Here is a 24794-nt window from a genome sequence, read left to right as displayed (position 1 = left end):
TTTTTTTTTAAATGAGAGTCAGGTTAGAGTGTGAGCTTCAGGACGATTTTGAGGGCTGGTGAACAAGCCTGGAGACGCCTGGTCAGGGATGCCCTGATACTCCCACAGGCCAGGAGGTCTGACGTGGGCACTGCCGCTCCTACCACAGACCACCCATGCCACAGCCTCATGGCTGCTCCGTCATCAGCAGGAGCTTTGCACGCTCGCAATTAGTCACCAGCGGCTCTAGCCCAGCATCCCACCTGCAACCAAGAGGGGCAATGGGCACTCCACCTCAATGCCCCTATACTTCCTTGAGCCATGGATCTCATGGAACGGAGGCTGGAGAGAGAATGGCCTAGCATTTACTGCTCCCCTCGGGGGCGGGGGGGAATGTTATTCTTACACTCCAGTAAGAATTATTTTTTTAATCCTCACTGGAGAATATTTTTCCATTGATTTTTAGACAAAGTGGAAGGAAGAGAGGAGGGGGGAGGGAGAGAGAGAGAGAAGTAGAGGGAGAGAGACAGCGCCCTAACCAGTTTGGCTCCGTAGATAGTACATCAGCATGCAAACCGAAGGGTCTGGGTTTGATTCTGGTCAAGGGCAAGTACCTCGGTTGCAGGCTCCCGGCCTGGCCAGGGGGCATGAGGGAGGCAGCCAATCCATGTGTCTCTCTCACATCAGTGTTTCTCTCGTCTCTGTCTCTCCCTTCCAATCTCTCTAAAAATTAATGGGGGAAAACATGTCCGTGGGTGAGGATTTAAAAAAAGAAATTATTTCTTCTCTGTTCATTATCCTGTGATTGTCTTACCCCATCCATTACTTAAAAAGATTAAAGTGGGGCCCTAACTGGTTTGGCTCAGTGGATAGAGCGTTGGCCTGCGGACTGAAGGGTCCCAGGTTCGATTGCAGTCAGGGGCATGTACCTTGGTTGTTGGCACATCCCTAGTGGGAGGTGTGCAGGAGTCAGCTGATCGGTGTTTTTCTCTAATCGATGTTTCTAACTCTCTATCCCTCTCCCTTCCTCTCTGTAAAAGATCAATAAAATATTTTTTAAAATGGGACAAAGAAAAAAAATGTAAGTGGGCCCAGAACATACAAATCAGATTAGACTGACAGCAGGGCTTCTTGTTTCTTTTTGTTTATTTTGGTTTGTTTTCGTGTTTTGGGGGGTGTTTGTGAGCTATAGTGGCAACATTTATTAGCGAGCCCTTGACAAGACAGCCACAGTGGGCAAGGCACAACCGTGGCGGGTCCAGCAGTAGGAGCCGGTGGACCTTGGGGATCTGCCCCCCAGAAACACGACACCTACATCTCCTTCTGCTCTGACAGCAATTTGAGGTTTAGATGGTTAATGACTTCATGCTGTCAGCTGTGGCTGCAGGCCTCCCAGAGGAACTAGGAAAAGGGATGTGGACCCGCCTTCCCTTTCCCTTTGGGGGCGGGGCCACGCCCACACTCCCTGGAGGAAGGGATCACTTTCACACAAGTCTGGCCAGCATTCCTGAGTCCAGCGGCCAGCCAGGACCCAAGATGATGTCCCTGGTTCTTCCCACCCTGCTCTACCTCGGTGAGTCTGGACAGAGGGGCAGGCAGGAAGGTGGTTCTGTCAAGCTGGGCTGTGCTCACCTGTGTTTCCTTTCAGGGTTTTATCTAACCCAGAGCAGTTGGGTTCAGGAAGGTGAGTATCCTCTTTAATATTCCCAGGGACTAAATAGGGTCTGGCCAGATTTCAGCTCTTGGGGGGCTGGGAAGAGGGGTCCTGGCCTTTAAATTCATGGCTGTAAGAGAGAGGATGTGGAGGATGGCATGAGAAACAGACACACCTGTAAATATATTACCGCTTCTTCTAGGAAATCTCCCCCCACCTGTTATCACAGCTCTGCCTGGATCCATGGTTCTATATAATGAACCAGTGATCATCTGGTGCCAATGGCCTCCAGACGCTGAAGCCTACGAGATATATAAAGTGGAAGAACCTGAGCCCAGGGACAGAAGGAAATTACTGGTGGCTGGGAAGACCAACACTTTATCTATCCAAGAGATGAAACCAGACCAGACAGGACTGTACCGCTGTTCCTATAAGAGTGGAGAACACTGGTCCCTGCTCAGTGACCCCCTGCGTGTGGTGATGACGGGTGAGTGGGACCGGGGCAGCAGGACCAGGAGGGACCTCTTTACAGATACAGAAATACAGAGCAGGACGCAGCAAAGCCTCTGCCTCTAGGAAGGCATCAGGGATGATGCAGAGACACATTCCCTCAGGGCGGGACACGGAGGGGATAGAAGCCAGAGCCACATCTACTCCCAGGGAACAGGAAAGCACAGCACATGGACATGGCCTCCCCTTTATCAGCAAACTTCCTTCTTTCTCAGGAACTTTTGACAAACCCTCACTCTCCAGCATGAGTGGCACGGTGGTAGCTTCAGGAGACAATGTGACGTTACAGTGTTTCTCCAGAATGAAGTTTGATGCATTTATCCTCACCAAAGAAGGTGCACCTCAGTTCACGCAGAGACAAAGCTCCACGGCCCAGGACAATGGACAGCAGACCACCTTCCACATGGACCGTGTCACCTTCACACAGGCAGGGACCTACAGATGCTACGGTGCCTTCAGCAAAGACCCCTACGTGTGGTCTCACCCCAGCGACCCACTGCAGCTGGTGGTCAGAGGTGAGGAAGGCCCTCCATCCCCATGTCCCCTTCTGGAGATGACACTGTCCACTTAGGGAGTGACTGGAAGAAAGAGAAGAGTGTGGTGGGAAGCCCTTGGCAACACCATCTGCTCCCACAAAAGCCACAAGCACCCCACCCGCACACACCACGCAGGCCTCCTAGATATAGCCAGAGGAAACACTTTTTGAAGCATATGATTATCTAACCACTAGGCTATACACCTAAAAATAATGCAAAGTGATAGTGAATGTAAACTGTAATTGGAAATTTAAAAAGTTTTTAAAAGCCTGAGCTGTTCTCACCCAATGTTTCCTTCCAAGGTTGCGTCTAGCCCAGAGCACTCAGGCTCAGAATGCTGAGTATCCTTTTACTGTTCAAGGACTCAGTAGGGTTTGGCCAGATATCAGATCTCTTGGGGGCTGGGAAGAGGATCTTGGCATTTAAACTAGTGGCTGTAAAGGGGGAGGAAGTGGAGGGTGGCATGAGAAACAGATACACCTGTAAATTTATTACCTTTTTTCCAGCAAGTCTCCCCCCACCTGTTATGAAAGCTCTGCCTGGACCCATGGTTCTATATAATGAACCAGTGACCATCCGGTGCCAAGGGCCTCCAGATGCTGACGCCTATGAGATATATAAAGAGGGAGAACCTGAGCCTAGGGATGAAAGGAAATTACTGGTGGTGGCTGGAAAGACCGGCACTTCAGCTATCCAAGAGATGGAACCATACTGGACAGGACTGTACCGCTGTTCCTATCAGAGTGGAGGACACTGGTCCCCACTCAGTAACATCCTGCATCTGGTGATGACGGGTGAGTGGGACCCAGGAGCAGGGAGGGACCTCTTTGCAGCAGGAGAAGCAGGAAAACCAGGCTCTGAGATATGGAGCAGGAAGCAGCAAAGCCTCTGCCTCCAGGAAGGAATCAGGGATGATGCAGAGACACATTCCCTCAGGGCTGGACGTGGAGGGGATAGAAGCCAGAGCCACATCTACTCCCTAAAATAAGAAGGGACAGTGCATGAATGTGGCTTCCCCTTTATCAGCAAACTTCTTTCTTCCCCAGGATCTTATGACAAACCCTCACTCTCGACCATGAGTGGCACGATGGTGGCTCTAGGAGACAATGTGACGTTACAGTGTTTCTCCAGAATCGGATTTCAGGCATTTATTCTCACCCAAGAAGATGCACCTCAGTTCACGCAAAGACAAAGCTCCACGGCCCAGGACAATGGACAGCAGGCCACCTTCCACATGGACCGTGTCACCTCCACACAGGCAGGGACCTACAGATGCTACGGTGCCTTCAACAAAGACCCCTACGTGTGGTCTCACCCCAGCGACCCATTGCAGCTTGTGGTCAGAGGTGAGGAAGCTGGTCCATCCCCATGTCCCATTCAGGAGATGACACTGTCCACTTAGAGCAGTGACTGGTAGGAAGCCGTGTCCACACTATCAGCTTCCATAAAAATTATGAGGACTTCACCACTCACCTATCATACAGGCCTCTGACACATACCTAGGGGCTGGGAGAGTATGTAGGTCGTTGTGAATCTGAGGAGACGGAGCCTGAGCACAGATAAGGAAATCATCCCCATTTGCAGAACCTGCTGAAAATCCTGATCCCACAGAATTTAGCCGTCCTCGTGGTGAATAACTGGTAGTCTTTTTTTTTTTTAACTGTAAGACCATTTATTGGGTAAATTACAGAGGTAGAAGAAGTAAGTCCTAGAAGAAAGGGGCTTAGGAAACAAGTTGTGGAGGTAAAACAAGGGCCTGTGGAGTTTGGCAGTGAGGAAGCTAGTGGTATTGTGCCTGGAAGGGGAAGCAGGGAAGAAAAAGGGAGATGGAGACGGAAGGGAATGTCACAGGTGGGCTCTGTGAGTGGAGAGCGCCAACGGGTAGTCTTTGCAGAAGGAGCAGGAAAAGTGACGGAAGATTAGGTGCAAAGGGACTGAGGGAGAATCTTCGACTAAAGACACAAGGAATATCAGAGAGGCCATTCCCCATCAGCTGAGTCAATAGTTTCCAGAGGGGCGTCCCAAAGGACCAGGCAGGGCTCCCATGGAGAAGACTGAAAGCTCCCCACCCAGTCCCCAGCCCAGCCTTTCATAACCCTAGAATTCCTTAAGGCAATCACCACAGGGCTCATTATGACGAGAGGAAAGAAGGCAGATACTGCTTATGCAGACGGTGGCTGGGCAGCGACCTCCCAGATCCAGGAGACTGGAGATATGGGCTCAGGTGGAGGGCACTCTCCTGAGAGGGGCTTTGGCTCCTCCTCTGTGACCTCTGTCCTTTCTCTCTCAGGACCTGCTGGTTGGAGTGTGTCCCCCCAGAACCAAGTCCGGCTGAGCCTGGCTGGCCTGGTTCTCTTGGTCCTGGTGGTCCTGGTGGCGGAGGCCTGCTACAGCCACAAGAGGTCCGTCTATGGACTCAGATCAGCTCCTTACCTGAGCGTCATGACAAACACCTAGGACACTCGTGGGTCTAAGGACAGTGTTGAACTGAGGGGCGGATGACCAGAGGAAACCAGGTGCTGGCTGTCTTGTCTACCAGATGATGGGGTGTGTCCAGCTCCTGCAGAAGCTGTCACAATGTCCCAACATCACAGTGAATTAATGCAGTACTAATGGGTGTCTTGGAGGTCAGAAGAGCAAATGCCTAAAATGTGTCCACTGGCCAGCATGGCTTTTGTTAGAACTTATCTTTTATTGTTGGAAATATTACAGATGTTCCTATCTTTTCCCCAAGGACCCCCTCCAACCTGCACCCACGCCCCCACCCAGGCCTTCATTGCATTATAACCTGTGTCCATAGTTTTAGCATATGTACAGATAAGTTCTTCCCGACCCCCAACCCCCTTGTCTGAGACTCATGCTTCTATATCTCTGGATCTATTTTGTTCATCAGTTTATTTTGTTCATTAGATTCTACATATGAGTGAGATCAGTGGTAACTGTCTTTCTCTGACTGGCTTAGTTCACTCACCAAGAAAAATTAAAAATGAAACTTCCATTTGACCCAGTGATCCCACTCCTAGGAGTATATCCTAAGAAGCCCAAAATACCAACCAGATAGAATATATGCACCCTATGTTCATAGCAGGGTTATTTACAATAGCTAATATCTGGAAACAGCCCAAGTGCCCATCAGTACATGAGTGGATGCAAAAGCTGTGGTACATTTACACAATGGAATACTATGCAGCTGTACAAAACAAGGATCTATGCAATTTTTTGTGAAATTTATTGGGGTGACATCCTATATAATAAAAGTGTAATACGCTAAGTGTCTGATTGTTCAACTGTTCAGTTGACCACTCAAGCAATCGCTACACTGACCACCAGAGGGGCAGACGCTGTGACCCATAGGTTAGCTTGATGCTGGGGTCTAGCCGATCAGGACTGGTCGAGACAGGCTGAACATGCCCTGGAGCCAACCTCCCACTCTCCCTCCCCAGCCGGCCAGCCCCCATCAGCCCTGACCCAGGACTGGGCAAGATGGCCCCAATGGGCCCCGATCGCTGGCCAGGCCAAGGGATCCCACTGGTGCACAAATTTCTGCACTGGGCCTCTTGTTAGTTAATAAGATTATATAGGTTTCAAATTAACAATTTTATGATACATGATCTGCATATTGCATTGTACACTCCTCAACCATGAGAACAGATGAAATACTGCCATTTGTGACAACATGGCTAGAATGTTGGACCTGGAGAATTTTACGCTGAGCAAAATGAGTCAGTCAGGAAAAGCTAAGAACTGTATCATTTCACTCACAGGTGGGATATAAAACTGAAACTCACAGATGCAGACAAGAGTGTGGTGGTCATCAGAGGGAAGGAGTGGAGGGGTAGTAAAGAGTAAAGGGGACCACCCAGCTGGCATGGCTCAGTGGTTGAGCATTGACCAATGAACCAGGAGGTCATGGTTCAATTCCCAGTCAGGCTCCATCCCCAGTGTGGGTGTGCAGGAAGCAGCCAATCAATGATTCTCTATCTCTATTGGTGTTTCTCTCTCTCAAAAATCAATTAAAAAGATATATTTCTTAATAAAGTGGTAAAGGGGACAAAGTAGATGGTGACCTAAGATGATTTGACTTTGGGTGGGTATGGAGACTCCTCAAAAAATGAAGAATAGAGTTATCGCCTGGCTGCTGTGGATCAGTTGGTTGAACGTCATCCCAGGCACCAAGAGGTCACTGGTTCAATTCCAGAACAGGGCACACGCCTGGGTTTCAGGCTCCATTCTCAGTAGGGGGCGTGCAGGAAATAGCTGCTTGATGTTTCTCTCTCGCTCCCTTACTTTCTCTCTCAAATCAATAAAACACAGATGAGAGAGAAAGGTGGTATAAATGACTCAAAGGTAGTTGGATGATAGACAAATATAATAAATTATATACATACATACATGGATAATTACAATAGATATATACATGACTGAAAGGTAGGTAGATGAGAGAAAGAAAGCTGGTATGGAAGATAGATAGATAGATAGATAGATAGATAGATAGATAGATAGATAGATAGATATAGATATAACAGAAAATAGATGATAGATAAAAATAATAGATTTTAGATAGATATATATTAGTAACAGATGGAAATATACATGATAGTAAGTTAGGTAGACAAAAAAGAAAGAAAGAAACACAGAAATACAAAGGCATATTTTGCCCCAGTGTCAAAGAAAAGAAAGTCTTATCTAACCATTTTGACCTGTCTGCTTCTTCCTCTCAGGTGGAATCTTCCATTATCTTCTTAAACCTGAGAAAAATCCAATTTCTCATCTGCGATTATCTCACATACACCCTCTGCTCTATGCCCAGGCCATACACCAATGGCACAAACACAGGGTCTCACTTCCTCAGCTAATTGAACTGGTTGTGGTGATGCTGGGGTTAAGCTTAGATGGACGTTGACTGAAACACCACAACCACAGGGAAACCCTAGAAGCAGCAGGAGATATTTCTGAACGTCAAGAACCAGGTAGGATTTATCATTGTTTACAGTGTCCTCAGGGTGTGATGAATGAAGACATGGCCAAATAACTTGAAACATTAACCCAATCAACACAGTTCTTGTGAATATTACATGCAACTTTCTCCACAGAATCTTGATAAAATGAAAACCCAGTAAAGGTCAGCTGTTATATTACTTCAGATTTGTGTAAAAGAATGACTCATGTCGGTGCAGAGAGGGGAAGATTTTAAATCTAAGATATATGTTTATTGATAAAAGTGAATGGCATAGCTACTCAGTAAGGTTCAGCCAGTGAGATGGTTTAAAAAGAAAGACCCATTGCCCAGCCGATGGGGCTGAGTAGTTGAGCACTGACCTATGAATCAGGAGGTCAAAGTTCAAATCCCAGTCAGGGCACATGCCTGGGTTGTGGGCTCCATCCCTTGTGAGGGCATGCCGGAGGCACCCAGACAATGATTCTCTCTCATCATTGATGTTTCTACCTCTCTCCTTCCCCCTTGCACTCTCTGAGATCAATAAAAACATATTTTAAAAAAAAAAACATAACCAAAAAAGGGTGAAGAGAAGCTGGCACTCAAATAAACCTCTTTCCTTTTACCAGCAAAAATAAAAGAACCAAGGGGTGGCAAAACCCAGTGAAATTACCTTGCTTAGGTTCATCACTTTCATCCATGGACAGAGTCAGTGCTAACAATGCAGTGAGATCATGCACAGTCGGCAAAGAACTAATAATTATGTCATTGCCTCCCTAAGAGGGCCTGCTCTGGACCACATGCACACACTGTGAGTCTAGCTTTGCAGAAAGACAGAATTTTTGACTCATTCTGCACATGAACAGAAGAAAGCTCTGCATTTAGTAGCAGGAGCCATGAGCTCACAGTGTATTTCAGAGCTGATCTCAGACTGGGAACTACTTCTGTCCTGTTCTTCATCTGTGGTCCCACTTACTGCTAAATTCATATAGAAAGATTAAATGCCCATGAGGAATTGGGGACAGAAAATAGGGCCAGACTGGGCTGACAGAGGTTTGAAGTTCACATGACTAACATGATCAGCTGCCTCTGCAAGGCTTTAGCAGAAGACATTGTGAAATGCCTTCACTCTGGGGGTGATAACCAAGGCCTTCCCACCACTTCCTGTTCCTTGGTGTGACTTTCAGAGAAGTCTGTTCCGCATAAAGGCAGCATCGCTGAGGCCAACGGGACAGAGAGGACCCAGAATCATGTCGGTGGTTCTTCCCATTGTGCTCTATCTCGGTGAGTCAGGACAGAAGGGTCGGGGTGCAAATACATGGCTACCGGGGCAGGTCAGAGGTTCCATAATGCTGGCCTGTTCTCCAATATGAATGAGCAAACAAAACAGAAACAGACTCACAGATATGGAGAACAGACTGACGGTTGCCAGAGGAGAGTGTATGGGGACTGACTGTAAAGGTGAAGGGATTGAGAAGTATAGATTGGGAGTTACAGAATACTCATGGAGGTGTAGAGTACAGCATAGAAAATATAGCCAATACTATTGTAACCAGTATGTATGGTGCCATGAGGGTACTGGACATAGCAAGGGGAATCACTTCATAATGTATATGATTGTCTAACCACTAGGCGGTACACCTGAAACTAACATAAAATAATATTGAATGCAAACTGTAATTGAAAATATTAAAAATTTTTAAAGACTGAATTGTTCTCACCCAATGTTTCCGTCCAGGATTGTATCTCACCCAGAGCACTCAGGCTGCAATCGGTGAGTATCCTTTTAATGTTTAAGGATTGAATAGAGTTTGGCCAGATATCAGCTCTCTTGGGGGCTGAGAAGAGGGGTCTTGGCATTTAAACTGGTGGCTATAAAGTTGAGTACGTGGAGGATGGCATGAGAAACAGATACAGCTGTAAATTTATTACCTGTTTTTCTAGCACAGCATCACAAACCTGTTATCACAGCTCAGCCTGGAACCGAGGTTCGATATAATGACCCAGTGACCATCCGATGCCAAGGGCCTCCATACGCTGAAGCCTACAAGATATACAAAAACATAGAACCTGAGTCTGGGAATGGAAGTGAATTCCTGGAGGCTGGTAGGACCAACACTTTATATATCCAAAAGATGAAGCGGGACAATATAGGACTGTACTGCTGTTCCTATATGGGAGCAGGATTCTGGTCCCCCCTCAGCGACCCCCTGCAACTGGTGATGACAATGGGTGAGTGGGACCCAGGCAACAGGGCTGGGCGGGACCACTTTGCAGAGGGAGAACCAGGCTCTGAGATACGGAGCAGGACGCAGCAAAGCCTCTGCCTCTAGGAAGGCATCAGGGATGACGCAGAGACACGTTCCCTCAGGGCGGGACACGGAGAGGATAGAAGCCAGAGGCACATCTGCTGCTGGGGACAGGAAGGGGCGTGGCCTCCCCTTTATCAGCAACTTCCTTCTTTATCTGGATCTTATGACAAACCCTCACTCTCCAGCATGAGTGGCACGGTGGTGGCTTCAGGAGACAATGTGAAGTTACAGTGTTTCTCCAACACCACGTTTCATATATTTATTCTCAACAAAGAAGATGCACTTCTCACCACTCAGACACAAAGCTCCACAGTCCAGGACAATGGACAGCAGGCCACCTTCCACATGGACCGTGTCACGTCCACACAGGCAGGGACCTACATGTGCTACGGTGCCTTCAGCAAAGACCCCTATGTGTGGTCTCACCCCAGTGACCCACTGCAGCTGGTGGTCAGAGGTGAGGAAGGCCCTTCATCCCCACGTCCCCTTCTGGAGATGACACTGTCCACGTAGCGAGTGACTGGAAGAAAGAGAAGAGTGTGATGGGAAGCCCTTGGCAACACCATCGGCTCCCACAAAAGCCACAAGCACCCCACCCGCACACATCACGCAGGCCTCCTAGGTATAGCCAGGGGAAACACTTTTTGAAGCATATGATTATCTAACCACTACGCTATACACCTGAAAATAATGCAAAGTGATAGTGAATATAAACTGTAATTGAAACTTTAAATATTTTTAAAAGCCTGAGCCATTCTCTCCCAATGTTTCCTTCCAGGGTTGCATCCAGCCCAGAGCACTCAGGCTCAGAATGCTGAGTATCCTCATAATATTCATGAATGGAGTAGGGTTTGGCCAGATATCAGCTCTCTTGGGGGCTGGGAAGAGGAGTCTTGACATTTAGAATTCTGGCTAAGAGAGGAAGTGGGGGGTGGCATGAGAAACAATTACACCTGTAAATTTATTACCTGTTTTTCTAGTTGGTCTCACCGCACCTATTATGAAAGCTCTGCCTGGACCCATGGTTTTATATAATGAACCAGTGACCCTCCTGTGCCAAGGGCCTCCGGACGCTGAAGCCTATAAGATATATAAAGTGGAAGGACTTGAGCCTAAGGAAAAACGCAAATTGCTGGTGGCTGGGAAAGCTAACACTTTCTCTATCCAAGAGATGAAAGCAAACTGGACAGGACAGTACCACTGTTCCTACGAGAGAGGAGAGTGGTCCCAGCCCAGTGGCAACCTGGATCTGGTGATGACGGGTAAGTGGGACTCAGGCAGCAAAGCCGGGAGGGACCACTTTGCAGAGGGAGAACCAGGCTCTGAGATACGGAGCAGGAAGCAGCAAAGCCTCTGCCTCTAGGAAGGCATCAGGGATGACGCAGAGACACGTTCCCTCAGGTGGGACACGGAGGGGATAGAAGCCAGAGGCACCTCTGCTGCTGGGGACAGGAAGGGACGTGGCCTCCCCTTTATCAACAACTTCCTTCTTTCTCAGGATCTTATGACAAACCCTCCCTCTCGAGCATGAGTGGCAGGGTGGTGGCTCCAGGAGACAATGTGACGTTACAGTGTTTCTCCAGAATCAACTTTGATTCATTTATTCTCACCAAAGATGGCGCACCTCAGTTCACCCACAGACAAAGCTACACAGTCCAGGACAATGCACTTCTGATCACCTTCCACATGGACAGTGTCACCTCCACTCAGGCAGGGACCTACAGATGCTACGGTGGCTTCAACAAAAACTCCTCGATGTGGTCTCACCCGAGCAACCCATTGCAGCTGATGGTCAGAGGTGAGGAAGCCGGTCCATCCTCACACCCCCTTCTGATGCTGACACTGTCCACTTAGAGCAGTGACTGGTGGGAAGCCGTGTCCACCCCATCAGCTTCCACAAAAGCTATGAGGTCCTCACCCCTAATCAGACCAGGCAGGAATTTGAGCACAGATAAAACATAACATCCCCATTTCATCCCCATTTGCAGAAGCTGCTGACAATTCTGATCCCACAGAACCCAGCCGTTCTCATGATGAGTAACGGGTAGTCTTTTTTTTTAGTGTAAGAGACCATTTATTGGGTAAATTCCAGAGGTAGAAGTAAGTCCTATAAGAAAGGGCTTAGGAATCAAGTCATGGAGGTAAAGCAAGGGCCCATGGAGCTTGGCAGTGAGGAAGCTAATGATAAGGTGCCTGGTGGGGGAAGTGGGAAAGAGAAAGGGAAATGGAGAAGCAAGACAATGGCACAGGCGTGGTATCTGGATGGAGAGGGCCAACTGGTAGCCTTTGCAGAAGGAGCAGGAAAGGTGAAGGAAGATTAGCTGCAAAGAGAAATAGGGAGAAAAAAGATTCAACTAAAGACACAAGGAATATCAGGGAGTTCATTCCTCATCAGCTGAGTCAATAGTTTCCAGAGGGGCGTCCCAAAGGACCAGGCGGGGCTGCCATGGAGAAGACTGAAAGCTCCCCACCCAGTCCCCACCCCTGCCTTTCATGACCCCAGAATTCCTTAAGGCTATCACCACAGGGCTCATAATGAAGAGAAGAAAGAAGGCAGATGCTGCTTATGCAGACGGTGGCTGGGCAGCGACCTCCCAGATCCAGGAGACTGGAGACATGAGCTCAGGTGGAGGGCACTCTCCTGAGAGGGGCTTTGGCTCCTCCTCTGTGACCTCTGTCCTTTCTCTCTCAGGACCTGCTGGTTGGAGTGTGTCCCCCCAGAACCAAGTCCGGCTGAGCCTGGCTGGCCTGGTTCTCTTGGTCCTTGTGGTCCTGGTGGCAGAGGCCTGCTACAGCCACAAGAGGTCCGTCTATGGACTCAGATCAGCTCCTTATCTGAGCGTCATGACAAACACTGAGGATACTCGTGGCTTCTAAGGACACTGTTGACCTGTGGGGCAGGTGACCAGAAGAAACCAGGCACTGTCTGTGTTGTCTTGGATAGATCAAGTGATGGGGTGTGTCCGTCTCCTACAGAATCGGTCCCAATGTCCCAACATCGCCGTGAATTAATGCAGTACTAATGGGTGTCTTGGAGGTCAGAAGAGCAAATGCCTAAAATGTGTCCACAGGCCAGCATGGCTTTTGTTTAACTTATCTTTTATTGTTGGAAATATTACAGATGTTCCTATCTTTTCCCCATGGACCCCATCCAACCTGCACCCATGCCCCCACCCAGGACATCACTGCATTATAATATGTGTCTATGGTTTTTGCATGTGTGCATAGAAGTTCTTTGGTTCATCTCTTCCCGAACCCTGACCCCATTTGTCTGAGACTCATCAGTCTGTTCCATGCTTCTATGTCTCTGGATCTATTTTGTTCATCAGTTTATTTTGTTCATGAGATTCCACATAAGAGTGAGATCATGTGGTACTTATCTTTCTCTGACTGGCATAGTTCACTCACCATGAAAAATTAAAAGAGAACTTCCATTTGACCCAGTGATCCCACTCCTATGAATATATCCTAAGAAGCCCTATATACCAACCAGAAAGAATATATGCATCCCTGTGTTGATGTCAGTGTTATTTGCAATAGCTAATATCTGGACACAGCCCAAGTGCCCACCAGTAGATGAGTTAATACAAAAGTTTTGGTACATTCACACAATGGGATACTATGCAGCTTTAAAAAAGAAGAATCTATTCTATTTTTCATTAAATTATTGTGGTGACATTGGTTAATAAGATTATATAGGTTTTAAATGTACAATTTTATGATACATGATCTACATATTGCATTGTATACTCCTCGGCCATGAGAGCAGATGAAATACTGCCATTCATGGCAGCATGAATGGACCTTGAGAGTATTATGCTAAGCAAAATGAGTCCATCAGGAAAAGCTAAGAACTGTATAATTTCACTCACAGGTGGGATATAAAACTGAAACTCATAGACACAGACAACAGCATGGTGATTACCAGAGGGAAGGGAGTAGAAGGGCAAAGGGGACCACCCAGCGTGGCTTCTTGGTTGAGCATCAACCTATGAACCAAGATGTCACTGTTTGATTCCCTGTCAGGGCACATGCCCAGGTTCCAAGCTCCATCCCCAGTGTGGGACATGCTGGAGGCAGCCCATCAATGATTCTCTCTAACCATTAGTGTTACTATCTCTCGCTCTCTCTCTCAATCTGCGTTCCTCTCAGAAATCAATAAAAATATATCTTTTTTTAAAAGGGGTAAAGGGGACCAAATAGATGGTGACCTAAGAGGATTTGACTTTGGGTGGTATGGAGGCTCCTCAAAAAATGAAGAATAGAGTTATCGCCCAACTGCTATGGCTCAATTGGTTGAGCATCATTTCAGGCACCAAGAGGTCGGTGGTTCAATTCCAGGTTGGGTCACATGCCTGGGTTGCAGACTCAATCCCCAGTAGGGGGGTGCAGGACATAGCTGCTCAATGTTTTTCTCTCTTTCCCTTTCCTTCTCTCCCTCTTCCTTCTTTTCTCTCTAATGTAAATAAAACATAAATGAGAGAGAAAGGTGGTATAGATGATTCATAGATAGATAGTTGGATGATAGGGAAATATAATAAATTATATATAGATACATAGATAGTTATAGATAGATATATACATGATAGAAGGTAGGTAGATGAGAGAGAGAAAGCTCATATGAATGATAGATAGATAGATAGATAGATAGATAGATAGATAGATAGATAACAAAAAACAGATGATAGATAAATATAATATATGATAGATGGATACTATTAGTAACAGGTGGAAATATACATGATAGAAAGGTAGGTAGACAAAATATAAAGAAAGAAACACAGAAATACAAATGCATATTTTGTCCCAGTGTCAAAAAAAAGAAAGTCTTATCTAACCATTTTGACCTGTCTGCTCCTTCCTCTCGGTTGGAATCTTCCATTATTTTCTTAATCCTGAGAAAACTCCAATTTCTCATCTGCGATTAAATCACCTTACACCCTCTGCTCTATGCCCAGGCCATACACCAGTGGCACAAACACAGGGTCTCACTTCCTCAGCTAATTGAACTGGTTGTGGTGATTCTGGGGTTAAGCTTAGATGGACGTTGACTGAAACACCACAACCACAGGGAAACCCTACAAGCAGCAGGAGATATTTCTGAACCTGAAGAACCAGGTAGTATTTATAGTCTACAGTGTCCTCAGGGTCTGAGGAATGAAGACATGACCAAATAACTTGAAACATTAACCCAATCCACCATAGTTCTTGTGAAGTTTATGTGCAACTTTCCCCACAGGAAATTGATAAAATGAAAGCCCAGCAAAGGTCAGCTGTTATATTACTTCAGATTTGTGTGGAAGAGTGACTCGTGTCTGGGCAGAGAGGGAAAGATTTTAAATCTAAATTATGTGTTTATTGAGAACAGTTGGATGGCATAGCTGCTCAGTCAGGTTCAGCCAGTGAGATGGTTTAAAAACAAAGAGGCATTGCCTAGCCGATGGGGCTAAGTAGTTGAACACTGACCTATGAACCAGGAGGTCATGGTTCGATTCCCTTTCAGAGCACATGCCTGGGTTGTGGGCTCGATCCCCTGTGTGGGGCATGCAGGAGGCAGCCAGACAATGATTCTCTCTCATCACTTATGTTTCTACCTCTCTCTCCCTCTCCCTTAGCCTCTCTGCAATCAATAAAAACATATATTTTTAAAATAATAAAAACAGCCGAAGCCAGTTTGGCTCAGTGGATGGAGCGTAGGCCTGCGGACTGGGGGGTCCTGGGTTTGGTTCCAGTCAAGGGCATGTACCTGGGCTGCGGGCACATCCCCAGTGGGGGATGTGCAGGAGGCAGCTGATCGATGTTTCTCTCTCATCGATGTTTCTAACTCTATCTCTCTCCCTTCCTCTCTGTAAAAAATCAATGAAATATATTTTTAAAAAAACAATAACAACAAAGGGGTGAACAGAAGCCGGCATTCAAATAAACCTCTTTCCTTTTACCAGCAAAAATAAAAGAACCAAGGGGGTGACAAAACCCAGTAAAACTACCTTGCTTAGGTTCATCACTTTCATCCACGGACAGAGTCAGTGCTAACAACATGGTGGGAACATGCACAACAAACAAAGAACTAATAATTATGTCATTGTCTTGCTAGGAGGGCCTGCTCTGGACCACATGCACACACTGTGAGTACAGCTTCGCAGAAAGACAGAATTTTTGACTCATTTTATACATGAACAGGAGGAAGCTCTGCATTTAGTAGCAGGAGCCATGAGCTCAAAGTGTATTTCAGAGCTGATCTCAGACTGGGAACTACTTCTGTCCTGTTCTTCATCTGTGGTCCCACTTACTGCTCAATTCATACAGAAAGATTAAATGCCCATGAGGAATTTGGGACAGAAAATAGGGACCAAGCTGGGCTGATGGAGGTTTGAAGTTCAGATGACTAACATCATTATCTCAGCTGCCTCTTCGAGGCTTTAGAAGAAGACGTTGTGAAATGCCTTCACTCTGGGGGTGAAAACCAAGGCCCTCCCACCACTTCCTGTTCCTTGGTGTGACTTTCAGAGAAGTCTGTTCCGCTTAAAGGAGGCATTGCTGAGGCCAACGGGCCAGAGAGGACCCAGAATCATGTCGGTGGTTCTTTCCACTCTGCTCTACCTCGGTGAGTCTGCACAGAAGGATCGGGGTGCAAGCACAATGCTACAGGGGCAGGTTGGCGGTTCTATAAGGCTGGACTGTTCTCCAATATGAATGAACAAACAAAACAGAAACAGACTCACAGACACGGAGAACAGACTGACGGTTGCCAGAGGAAAGTGTATGGGGACTGGGTGTAAAGGAGAAGGGATTGAGAAGTATAGATTGGGAGTTACAGAATACTCATGGGGGCATAGAGTACAGCACAGAAAATATAGCCAATAGTATTGTAACAAGTATGTATGCTGCCAGGAGGGTACTGGACATAGCAAGGGGAAGCACTTTATAACGAATATGATTTATTTAACCACTAAGCTGTACTAATGGTTAAACTAATACAAAATAATATTGAATGTAAACTGTAATGGAAAATTTAAAAACTTTTAAAGCCTGAGCTGTTCTCACCCAATGTTTCCTTCCAGGATTGTATCTAGCCCAGAGCACTCAGGCTCAGAATGGTGAGTATCCTTTTAATGTTCAAGGGCTGAGTAGAGTTTGACCAGATATCAGCTCTTTTGGGGGCTGTGAAGAGGGACCTTGGCATTTAGATTCGTGGCTGTAAAAGGAGAGGAAGTGGAGGGTGGTATGAGAAACAGATACACCTATAAACTTCTTACCTGTTTTTCTAGGAAATCTCCTCCCTGCTGTTATCATAGCTCATCCTGGACCCATGGTTCTTTATAATGAACCAGTGACCATCCGGTGCCAAGAGCCTCCACACGCTGAAGCCTACGAGATATATAAAGTGGAAGGACCTGAGCGTAGGGATGGAAAGAAATTGCTGGTGGCTGAAAAGACCAGCACTTTATCTATCCGAGAGATGAAACCAGACCAGACAGGACTGTACCGCTGTTCCTATCAGAGTGGAGGACACTGGTCCCCACTCAGTGACATCCTGCGTGTGGTGATGACGGGTGAGTGGGACCCAGGCAGTAGGGAGGGACCTCTTTGCAGAGGGAGAACCAGACTCTGAGATATGGAGCAGGAAGCAGGAAAGGCTCTACCTCTGGGAAGGAATCAGGGATGATGCAGAGACACATTCCCTCAGGGTGGGACACGGAGGGGATAGAAGCCAGAGGCACATCTGCTCCTGCGAACAGGAAGGAACGTGGCCTCCCCTTTATCAGCAACTTCCTTCTTTCTCAGGATCTTATGACAAACCCTCACTCTCCAGCATGAGTGGCACGATGGTGGCTCCAGGAGACAATGTGACGTTACAGTGTTTCTCCAGTTTGAAGTTTGATGCATTTATCCTCACCAAAGAAGATGCACCTCAGTTCACCCAGAGACAAAGGTCCACGGCCCAGGACAATGGACAGCAGACCACCTTCCACATGGACCGTGTCACCTCCACACAGGCAGGGACCTACAGATGCTACGGTGCCTTCAGCAAAGACCCCAATTTGTGGTCTCACCCCAGTGACCCACTGCAGCTTGTGGTCACAGGTGAGGAAGGCCCTCCATCCCCACGTCCCCTTCTGGAGATGACACTGTCCACTTAGGGAGTGACTGAAAGAAAGAGAAGAGTCTGGTGGGAAGCCCTTGGAAACACCATCTGCTCCCACAAAAGCCACAAGCACCCCACCCGCACACACCACGCAGGCCTCCTAGATATAGCCAGGGGAAAGACTCTTTGAAGGATATGATTATCTAACCACTAGGCTGTACACCTGAAAATAATACCAAGTGATAGTGAATGTAAACTGTAATTGGAAATTGAAAAATGTTTTAAAGCCTGAGCCGTTCTCACCCAATGTTTCCTTCCAGGGTTGCGTCTAGCCCAGAGCACTCAGGCTCAGAATGCTGAGTATCCTTTTAATGTTCAAGGATAGAGTAGGGTTTGGCCAGATATCAGCTCTCTTGGGGGCTGGGAAGAGTGGTCTTGGCATTTGAACACCTGGCTGTAATAGTGGAGTAAGTGAAAGGTGGCATGAGAAGTAGACACACCTGTAAATTTATTACCTGTTCTTCTAGGAAGTCTCCCCCCACCTGTTATCACAGCTCGGCCTGGATCCATCGTTCTATATAATGAACCAGTGACCATCCGGTGCCAAGGGCCTCCAGACGCTGAAGCCTATGAGTATATAAAGTGGAGGAACCTGAGCCTAGGGACAGAAGGAGATTACTTGTGGCTGGGATGACCAGCACTTTATCTATCCAAGAGATAAAACGAGACCAAGCAGGACTGTACCGCTGTTCCTATAAGAGTGGAGAACACTGGTCCCTGCTCAGTGACGTCCTGCATCTGGTGATGATGGGTGAGTGGGACGCAGGCAGCAGGGCCAGGAGGGACCTCTTTGCAGAGAGAGAACCAGGCTCTGAGATATGGAGCAGGAAGCAGCAAAGCCTTTGTCTCTAAAGGAATTCTGAAGGAATCAGGGATGATGCAGAGACACATTCCCTCAGGGCAGGACTCGGAGAGGATAGAAACCAAAGCCACTTTTGCTCCCTGGTAATAGGAAGGCACAGCACATGGACATGGCTTCCCCTTTATCAGCAAACTTCCTTCTTTCTCAGGAGCTTATGACAAACCCTCACTCTCCAGCATGAGTGACACAGTGGTGGCTCCAGGAGACAATGTGAAGTTACAGTGTTTCTCCAGAATCAAGTTTGATGCATTTATTCTCACCAAAGAAGATGCACCTCAGTTCAACCAGAGACAAAGCTCCACGGCCCAGGACAGTGGACAGCAGACCACCTTCCACATGGACCGTGTCACCTCCACAGAGGCAGGGACCTACAGATGCTACGGTGCCTTCAGCAAAGACCCCTACGTGTGGTCTCACCCCAGCAACCCATTGCAGCTTGTGGTCAGAGGTGAGGAAGCGATCCATCCATAAGTTCCCTCCTGAAGTTGATGATGTCCAGTTAGAGCAAAGACTGGGTAAAGAAGGAGAGTAGCCTGGGGATTGTTGTCAGCACCCTCTTCTTAGACACGAAGCTGTGAGGTCAACCTCACCCCTTGCCCGCCATGCAGCCTTCTTATCACACGTTCAGGACCGGGGAGGGCATGTAGGTCATTGTGAGTCTGTGTAGAAAGAGCCTGAGAAGAAATAAAGTAACCACCCCCATTTCAACTCCATTTTCAGAAGCTACTGTTGATCCCACATCCGTGGAGCCAGGACATCCACATGGTGAGTGACTGGTTGTGCGGAGAACGGAAAGTACGTGAAGTAGAAATCTCATTTACCAGGGACAGAGTCAGATTTTTTTCCTTAATTAATCCTCACTGAGGATGCTTTTCCCATTGGTTTTTAGGGAGAGTAGAAGAGAGAGAAGAAGAGAGAGAGAGAGAGAGAGAGAGAGAGAGAGAGAGAGAGAGAGAGAGAGAGAAAGATTGATATGAGAGAGACACATTGATTGGTAGCCTCTCGCATATGCCCCAACCTGGGCCGGAATGGAACCTGCAATCCAGTCAGGTACCCCTGACCGGAAATCAAATCAAACCCAGGACCCTTGCGATGTGCAAGTTCATGCTCTAACCATGGAGTAACACTGGCTAGGGCCAGAGTCAGCTTTTTAAGACCTCTGATGGCTGGAGGAGGCAGAGAGCATACAGATGAAGGAGGCTGGGCTGTTTTCCATTGGGAGAGCAGAAGGCTAGATGGTCTGTGGTTGGCTAATAACATCTGTAGATTCCACAGCTACCTTTCATCATTGATCCATATGCCAGTATTTCTGAGAGCATCTAGGATTCATAGCCCTCATCATGGAACTCTACTCCCAGAGGGCAGATTGATACTCATCATGCCAGCCCCAAATAACTGAGATAATCAGATAACCTTTTCTCTGGAGACTTCATCCCTGCCCTCACCGAGGACACTAAACTTGTGAGAGCTATTTCTACAATTAATTCAGGGTGCCCCCCTGCTACTCTTTTCCCTCCTCTGAGCCGCATTTTCTCCACATATAAGGAGACAAAGTCTGTAAAGGATTAAGAAGGACTGTTGAGAGGCATGGATACATGGAACAGACGGACAGCTGTTAGAGGGGAGGGATGTTGAGGGGCTGGATGAAGGAAGATGAGGGGATTAAATAAAACACACACACAGGCACACGCACACACATATAAAACAGACACAGACAACAGTGCGGTGATGTTTTATTGAGTTGTACACTTGAAACCTGTGTGGTTTTGCAAACCAGTGTCACCCCCCAATAAATTCAATTAAATAAATAAGGGGGGATGGAGAAAGGCCCTAGCTGGTGGAGGGTCATCCCTCAGTTGGTTGGAGGGTCATCCCATGCACCAAAGGTGGTGGGTCAATTCTCTGTCAGGGCACATATGTGTGGGAGGCAATTAATCCATGTTTCTCTTTCACATCAAGGTTCTCTTTCTCTCTCTTTCTCTCTCTCTCTCTCTCTCTCTCTCTCTCTCTCTCTCTCTCCCTCTCTCTCTCCCTTCCATAAAAAAAAAAATTTAAAAAAACAACTGTAGAGCCAAGACCTTCTGTGGTTGAGGCCGCCATCAGTGTTTCCCTGCATGTTGAGTAGAATTTAGTATAAACGAGCCTGCAGGCCCATGACAGTCTCTATCAGTGCCTATGACATGCGTGTATTGTGGGACCATTCACAGAGAGACGGACAAGTGCATTTTCAAAGGTGGAGTGGGGCAAGGTCAGGAGTTGTGTCTTGGACTTGTTGCTTCTGAGGTGGCCATGCAACATCTTACACACATTCAAGAGTTGGCTTTAAACATCTTGAGTTAGAGGGTGAAGAACTGTAGATACAGGTGTGGAATTATTGAGCATAAAGTTTGCAAATAACATAGGGAAGATAATACAAGTACTGCAGTAGAGTGAGAAGGAAGTACTAAGGGGAACACAAGCATGCAAGCCAAAAAAAATCTATTGGAGTAAAAAAAATATATATGGCTTATTTCATTTAACATAATAATTTCCAGGTTCATCCAAGAGCAGCTCACTTCTTAAATCTTGAAGTGAACTCTTTCATTCGCTTTGCTAACTTTACAATCTATTTAAGTTTTTATTAAATTTATTGGAGTGACATTGGTTAATAACATGAGTTTCAAATGTGCAATTCCATAGCACATCACCTGTGTGCCCACCACCCAGACTCAAGCCTCCTTCCATCACCTTGTATTTGACCCCTCTTCTACCTCCCCCCACTACCCTGCCCCTCTAGTAACTAAACTTCTGTTGACTGTGTCAATGAGGTTTTGTTTGTATTGTTTGTTTGTTGGCTGCTTTCAGTTTTATATCCCACATATGAATGCAATCATATGGTTCTTAACTTTTTTGATTGAGTTATCTTGTTTAGCATAACATTCACACTCTTAATTTATCTTGATTGGCTCATGGGAGCTGGGGTTTTTTATGTAGTTTTATTGATTTCAGAGATTAAGGGAGAGGGAGAGAGAGATAGAAACATCAATGACGAGAATCATAGATTGGCTGCCTCCTGCCCACACATCCTGGGAATTGAGCCCGCAACCCAGGCATATGCCCTAACCGGGAATGGAACCATAACCACCTGGTTCATAGATCAATGCTCAACCACTGAGTTATGCCAGCCAGGCTGGATCTATTTTTTTTTTCATATATGTTTATTGATTTCAGAGAGGGAGAGAGAGATAGACACATCAATGATGAGAGGGAATCATTGATTGGCTGCCTCCTGCACCACCACCCCTACTGGGGATCATGCCTGCAACCTGGGCATGTGTCCTTGACTGGAATCGAACCTGGGACCCTTCAGTCTGCAGGCCGACGCTCTATCCACTGAGCCAAACCAGCCAGGGCAGGCTGGACTATTTTTAAGTGGCTCTGTTTATATTATGGTTCACAGGAGTTGACCATTCAGGACTGTGCTGGGGTATGGGGAGCACCCGGCCCCAGTGCCCTCTGTGAAGGTACTTTAGGAAGGGCAGCTGCTCCAACACTGTCTCCTTCTTTGCAGCCACAGACCACAACCAGACCCAGAACCACCATGGTATTCTGATCGGCTTCCCAGTGGCCATCGTCCTCCTGCTCCTCCTCTTCCTCCTCCTTTTCTTCATCCTCCGCCATCGCCATCGCAAAGCCAAAAACAGTACGTCCTTCAGAGAGGGAGGGAAGCCTGATCAGAGACCCCTGTGGTACAAATCCTACAGGGAAAGCGGGGGAGGCATCTTCTGGGAGCAGGAAAGGGGGTGAAGGAGCCAGAGGCGTGGAGGTGGGGGTGGTTTGCTGGCTCAAGCTGCGATGGTGATAACTTTCTCTTTTTTTACTGATTGATTTTGAGAGAGAGATTGATTTGTTGTTCTACTTTGTTGTTGTTGTTGTTAATCCTCATCTGAGGATATTTTTTCCATTGATTTTTTTTAGAGAAAGTGGGAGGGAGGAAACACACAGAGAGAGAGAGAAACATCTATGTGAGAGAGACACATTGATTGGTTGCCTTCCCCACATGGCCCCACCTGGGAATCAAGCCTGCAACCGAGGTACATGCCCTTGACCAGAATTGAACCTGCAATTGAACCATGGGCCAACGTTCTAACCACTGAGAAAAACGGGCTAGGGCTGTTCCACTCATTTATGCATTCATTGGTTGCTTCTTGTATGTGCCCTGACTGGGGATTGAACCGTGACCTCCTGGTTTATGGGTCAAGGCTCAACCATGGAGCCGCACCAGCAGGGCTAAAATATATATATAAAACCTCACCTGGCTGGTGTGGCTCAGTGGTTGAGTGTTGACCTATGAACCAGGAGGTCACCATTCAATTCCAGGTCAGAGCACATGCCCAGGTTGCAGGCTCGATCCCCAGTGTGGGGAGTGCAAGAGGCAGCCAATTGGTGATTCTCTGTCCTCTCATTACCTCTGAAATCAATAAAAATATATTTAAAAATATATATATCCTCAGGTGAAGATAAAAAAGTTTGTAAGTAAAATATGCAGCCCTAACAATGCCCTCTTCCCTCCAGATGCCACCGAGACAAAGAGACAGCCACAGGAAGTGGAACCCATGAACGGACTGGTAAGCGTTTCCTCCTCTACTCTGCCCCTCAACAATTCCTTTGGTCCCCAACATCACACCATCATATCAAAGTCTCCCTTCCTCCCTCAGGCCTCTGAAGCTAGAGACCCACAGGATGTCACCTATTTCCAAGTGGCCTTCAATGCCCCCACCCACGGGACAGCTTCAGCCCCCTCCTTGCTGCCCAAGCCGGCCCAGGCCAGTGAGTATGCCACACTCGTCCTGAGATGAGCCGTGCTCTGGACAGTAGGATTCAGAGCTACCAGTTGCAAGGTCCCTCCTCTGGCGTCATTGCTTCTAAATCTGAGGCTGTCAGCCGGGCTGAGGGAACCCACCCACATTAACCAGAAAGTAGGCCCCGGCGCCCCCCTGAATCTGGAGATTATCACCCAGTCAGTTCCAGAATCTCCACCATAATTGCCCATCAATTCCTGGGACCCTCCTGGGTTATTGGGACGATGGCAGAATAATGTTTGTATGTTCTCATTGATTAAACAAATATACTTAAATCATCTTGGGTGCCACGTTTTCTATTACAGCTTAGATGCACAGAACAGATCCCAAAACCATTTCTCTTGTCAAAAATGTGTGGTCTATCCCTGGCCAGGAGGCTCAGCGGGTTGGAGTGTACACCAAAAGGTTGCAGGTTTGATTCCCATTCAGGGCACACACCTAGGTTGTGGGGTCAATCCCCAGTCGGGGTGAGTACAGGAGACAATGGATCGATGTTTCTCTCCCACATCAATGTTTTTCTCTCTCTTTCTCCCTCTCCCTTTCTCTCTCTCTAAAATTAAATATATATATATATATATATGTATATATTCAAAAATAAGTATTGATAGAGAGAGAGAGACACCAATTTGTTGTTCCACTTATTTAGGCACTTATTGGTTAACTAGAGGCCTGGTGCATGAAATTCATGCACGGGGGTGGGGGGGGTCTATCAGCCCAACCTGCACCTTCTCCAATCCGGGACATCCCTCTCAAAATCCAAGACCACTGGCTCCTAACCGTTCACCTGTCTGCCTGCCTGATCACCCCTAACTCTTCTGCCTGCCTTCCTTCCTGACTACCCCTAACCACTCTACCTGCCTGCCTGATGCCCCTAACTGCTCCCCTGCCTGCCTGATCGCCCCTAACTGCTCTTCTCTGCCAGCCTGATCACCCCTAACTATCTCTGCCTCAGCCACACCACCGTGGCTTTGTCCATAAGGACATCTGGAAGACATCCAGTCTATCCAGTCTAATTAGC

At 47.2% G+C, this 24794-nt stretch overlaps 1 protein-coding gene across 1 annotated transcript; it reads left to right on the top strand.

The window, feature by feature from the left end:
- Positions 1–1459: 1459 nt before the first annotated feature.
- On the top strand, positions 1460–24169 carry LOC132217245 (uncharacterized). Its single transcript, XM_059667341.1, has 22 exons — positions 1460–1552; positions 1628–1663; positions 1836–2120; positions 2359–2658; positions 3186–3473; positions 3726–4025; positions 9560–9847; positions 10908–11189; positions 11426–11725; positions 11916–11964; positions 12620–12731; positions 16435–16531; positions 16989–17024; positions 17196–17480; positions 17713–18012; positions 18541–18697; positions 18799–18824; positions 19084–19383; positions 19656–19700; positions 22486–22617; positions 23490–23542; positions 23633–24169. Exons 1-22 carry the CDS (start codon positions 1516–1518, stop codon positions 23771–23773), a joined length of 3849 nt encoding a protein of 1282 aa, XP_059523324.1. The 5' UTR covers positions 1460–1515; the 3' UTR covers positions 23774–24169.
- Positions 24170–24794: the final 625 nt, after the last annotated feature.

Source organism: Myotis daubentonii, chromosome 15 (genome assembly GCF_963259705.1).
Source record: "Myotis daubentonii chromosome 15, mMyoDau2.1, whole genome shotgun sequence".
Taxonomy (NCBI): Eukaryota; Metazoa; Chordata; class Mammalia; order Chiroptera; family Vespertilionidae; genus Myotis; species Myotis daubentonii.
The sequence above is the reverse complement of the archived record's forward strand: the minus strand, read 5'-3'. Positions and strand labels throughout refer to the sequence as shown.

Coding starts and splice junctions, on each gene's coding strand:
- LOC132217245 (XM_059667341.1), top strand. CDS start 1,516: ATGATGTCCCTGGTTCTTCCCACCCTGCTCTACCTCG. Junction 1,664..1,835: donor GAGCAGTTGGGTTCAGGAAG/GTGAGTATCCTC, acceptor CGCTTCTTCTAG/GAAATCTCCCCCCACCTGTT. Junction 23,543..23,632: donor TGGAACCCATGAACGGACTG/GTAAGCGTTTCC, acceptor TTCCTCCCTCAG/GCCTCTGAAGCTAGAGACCC.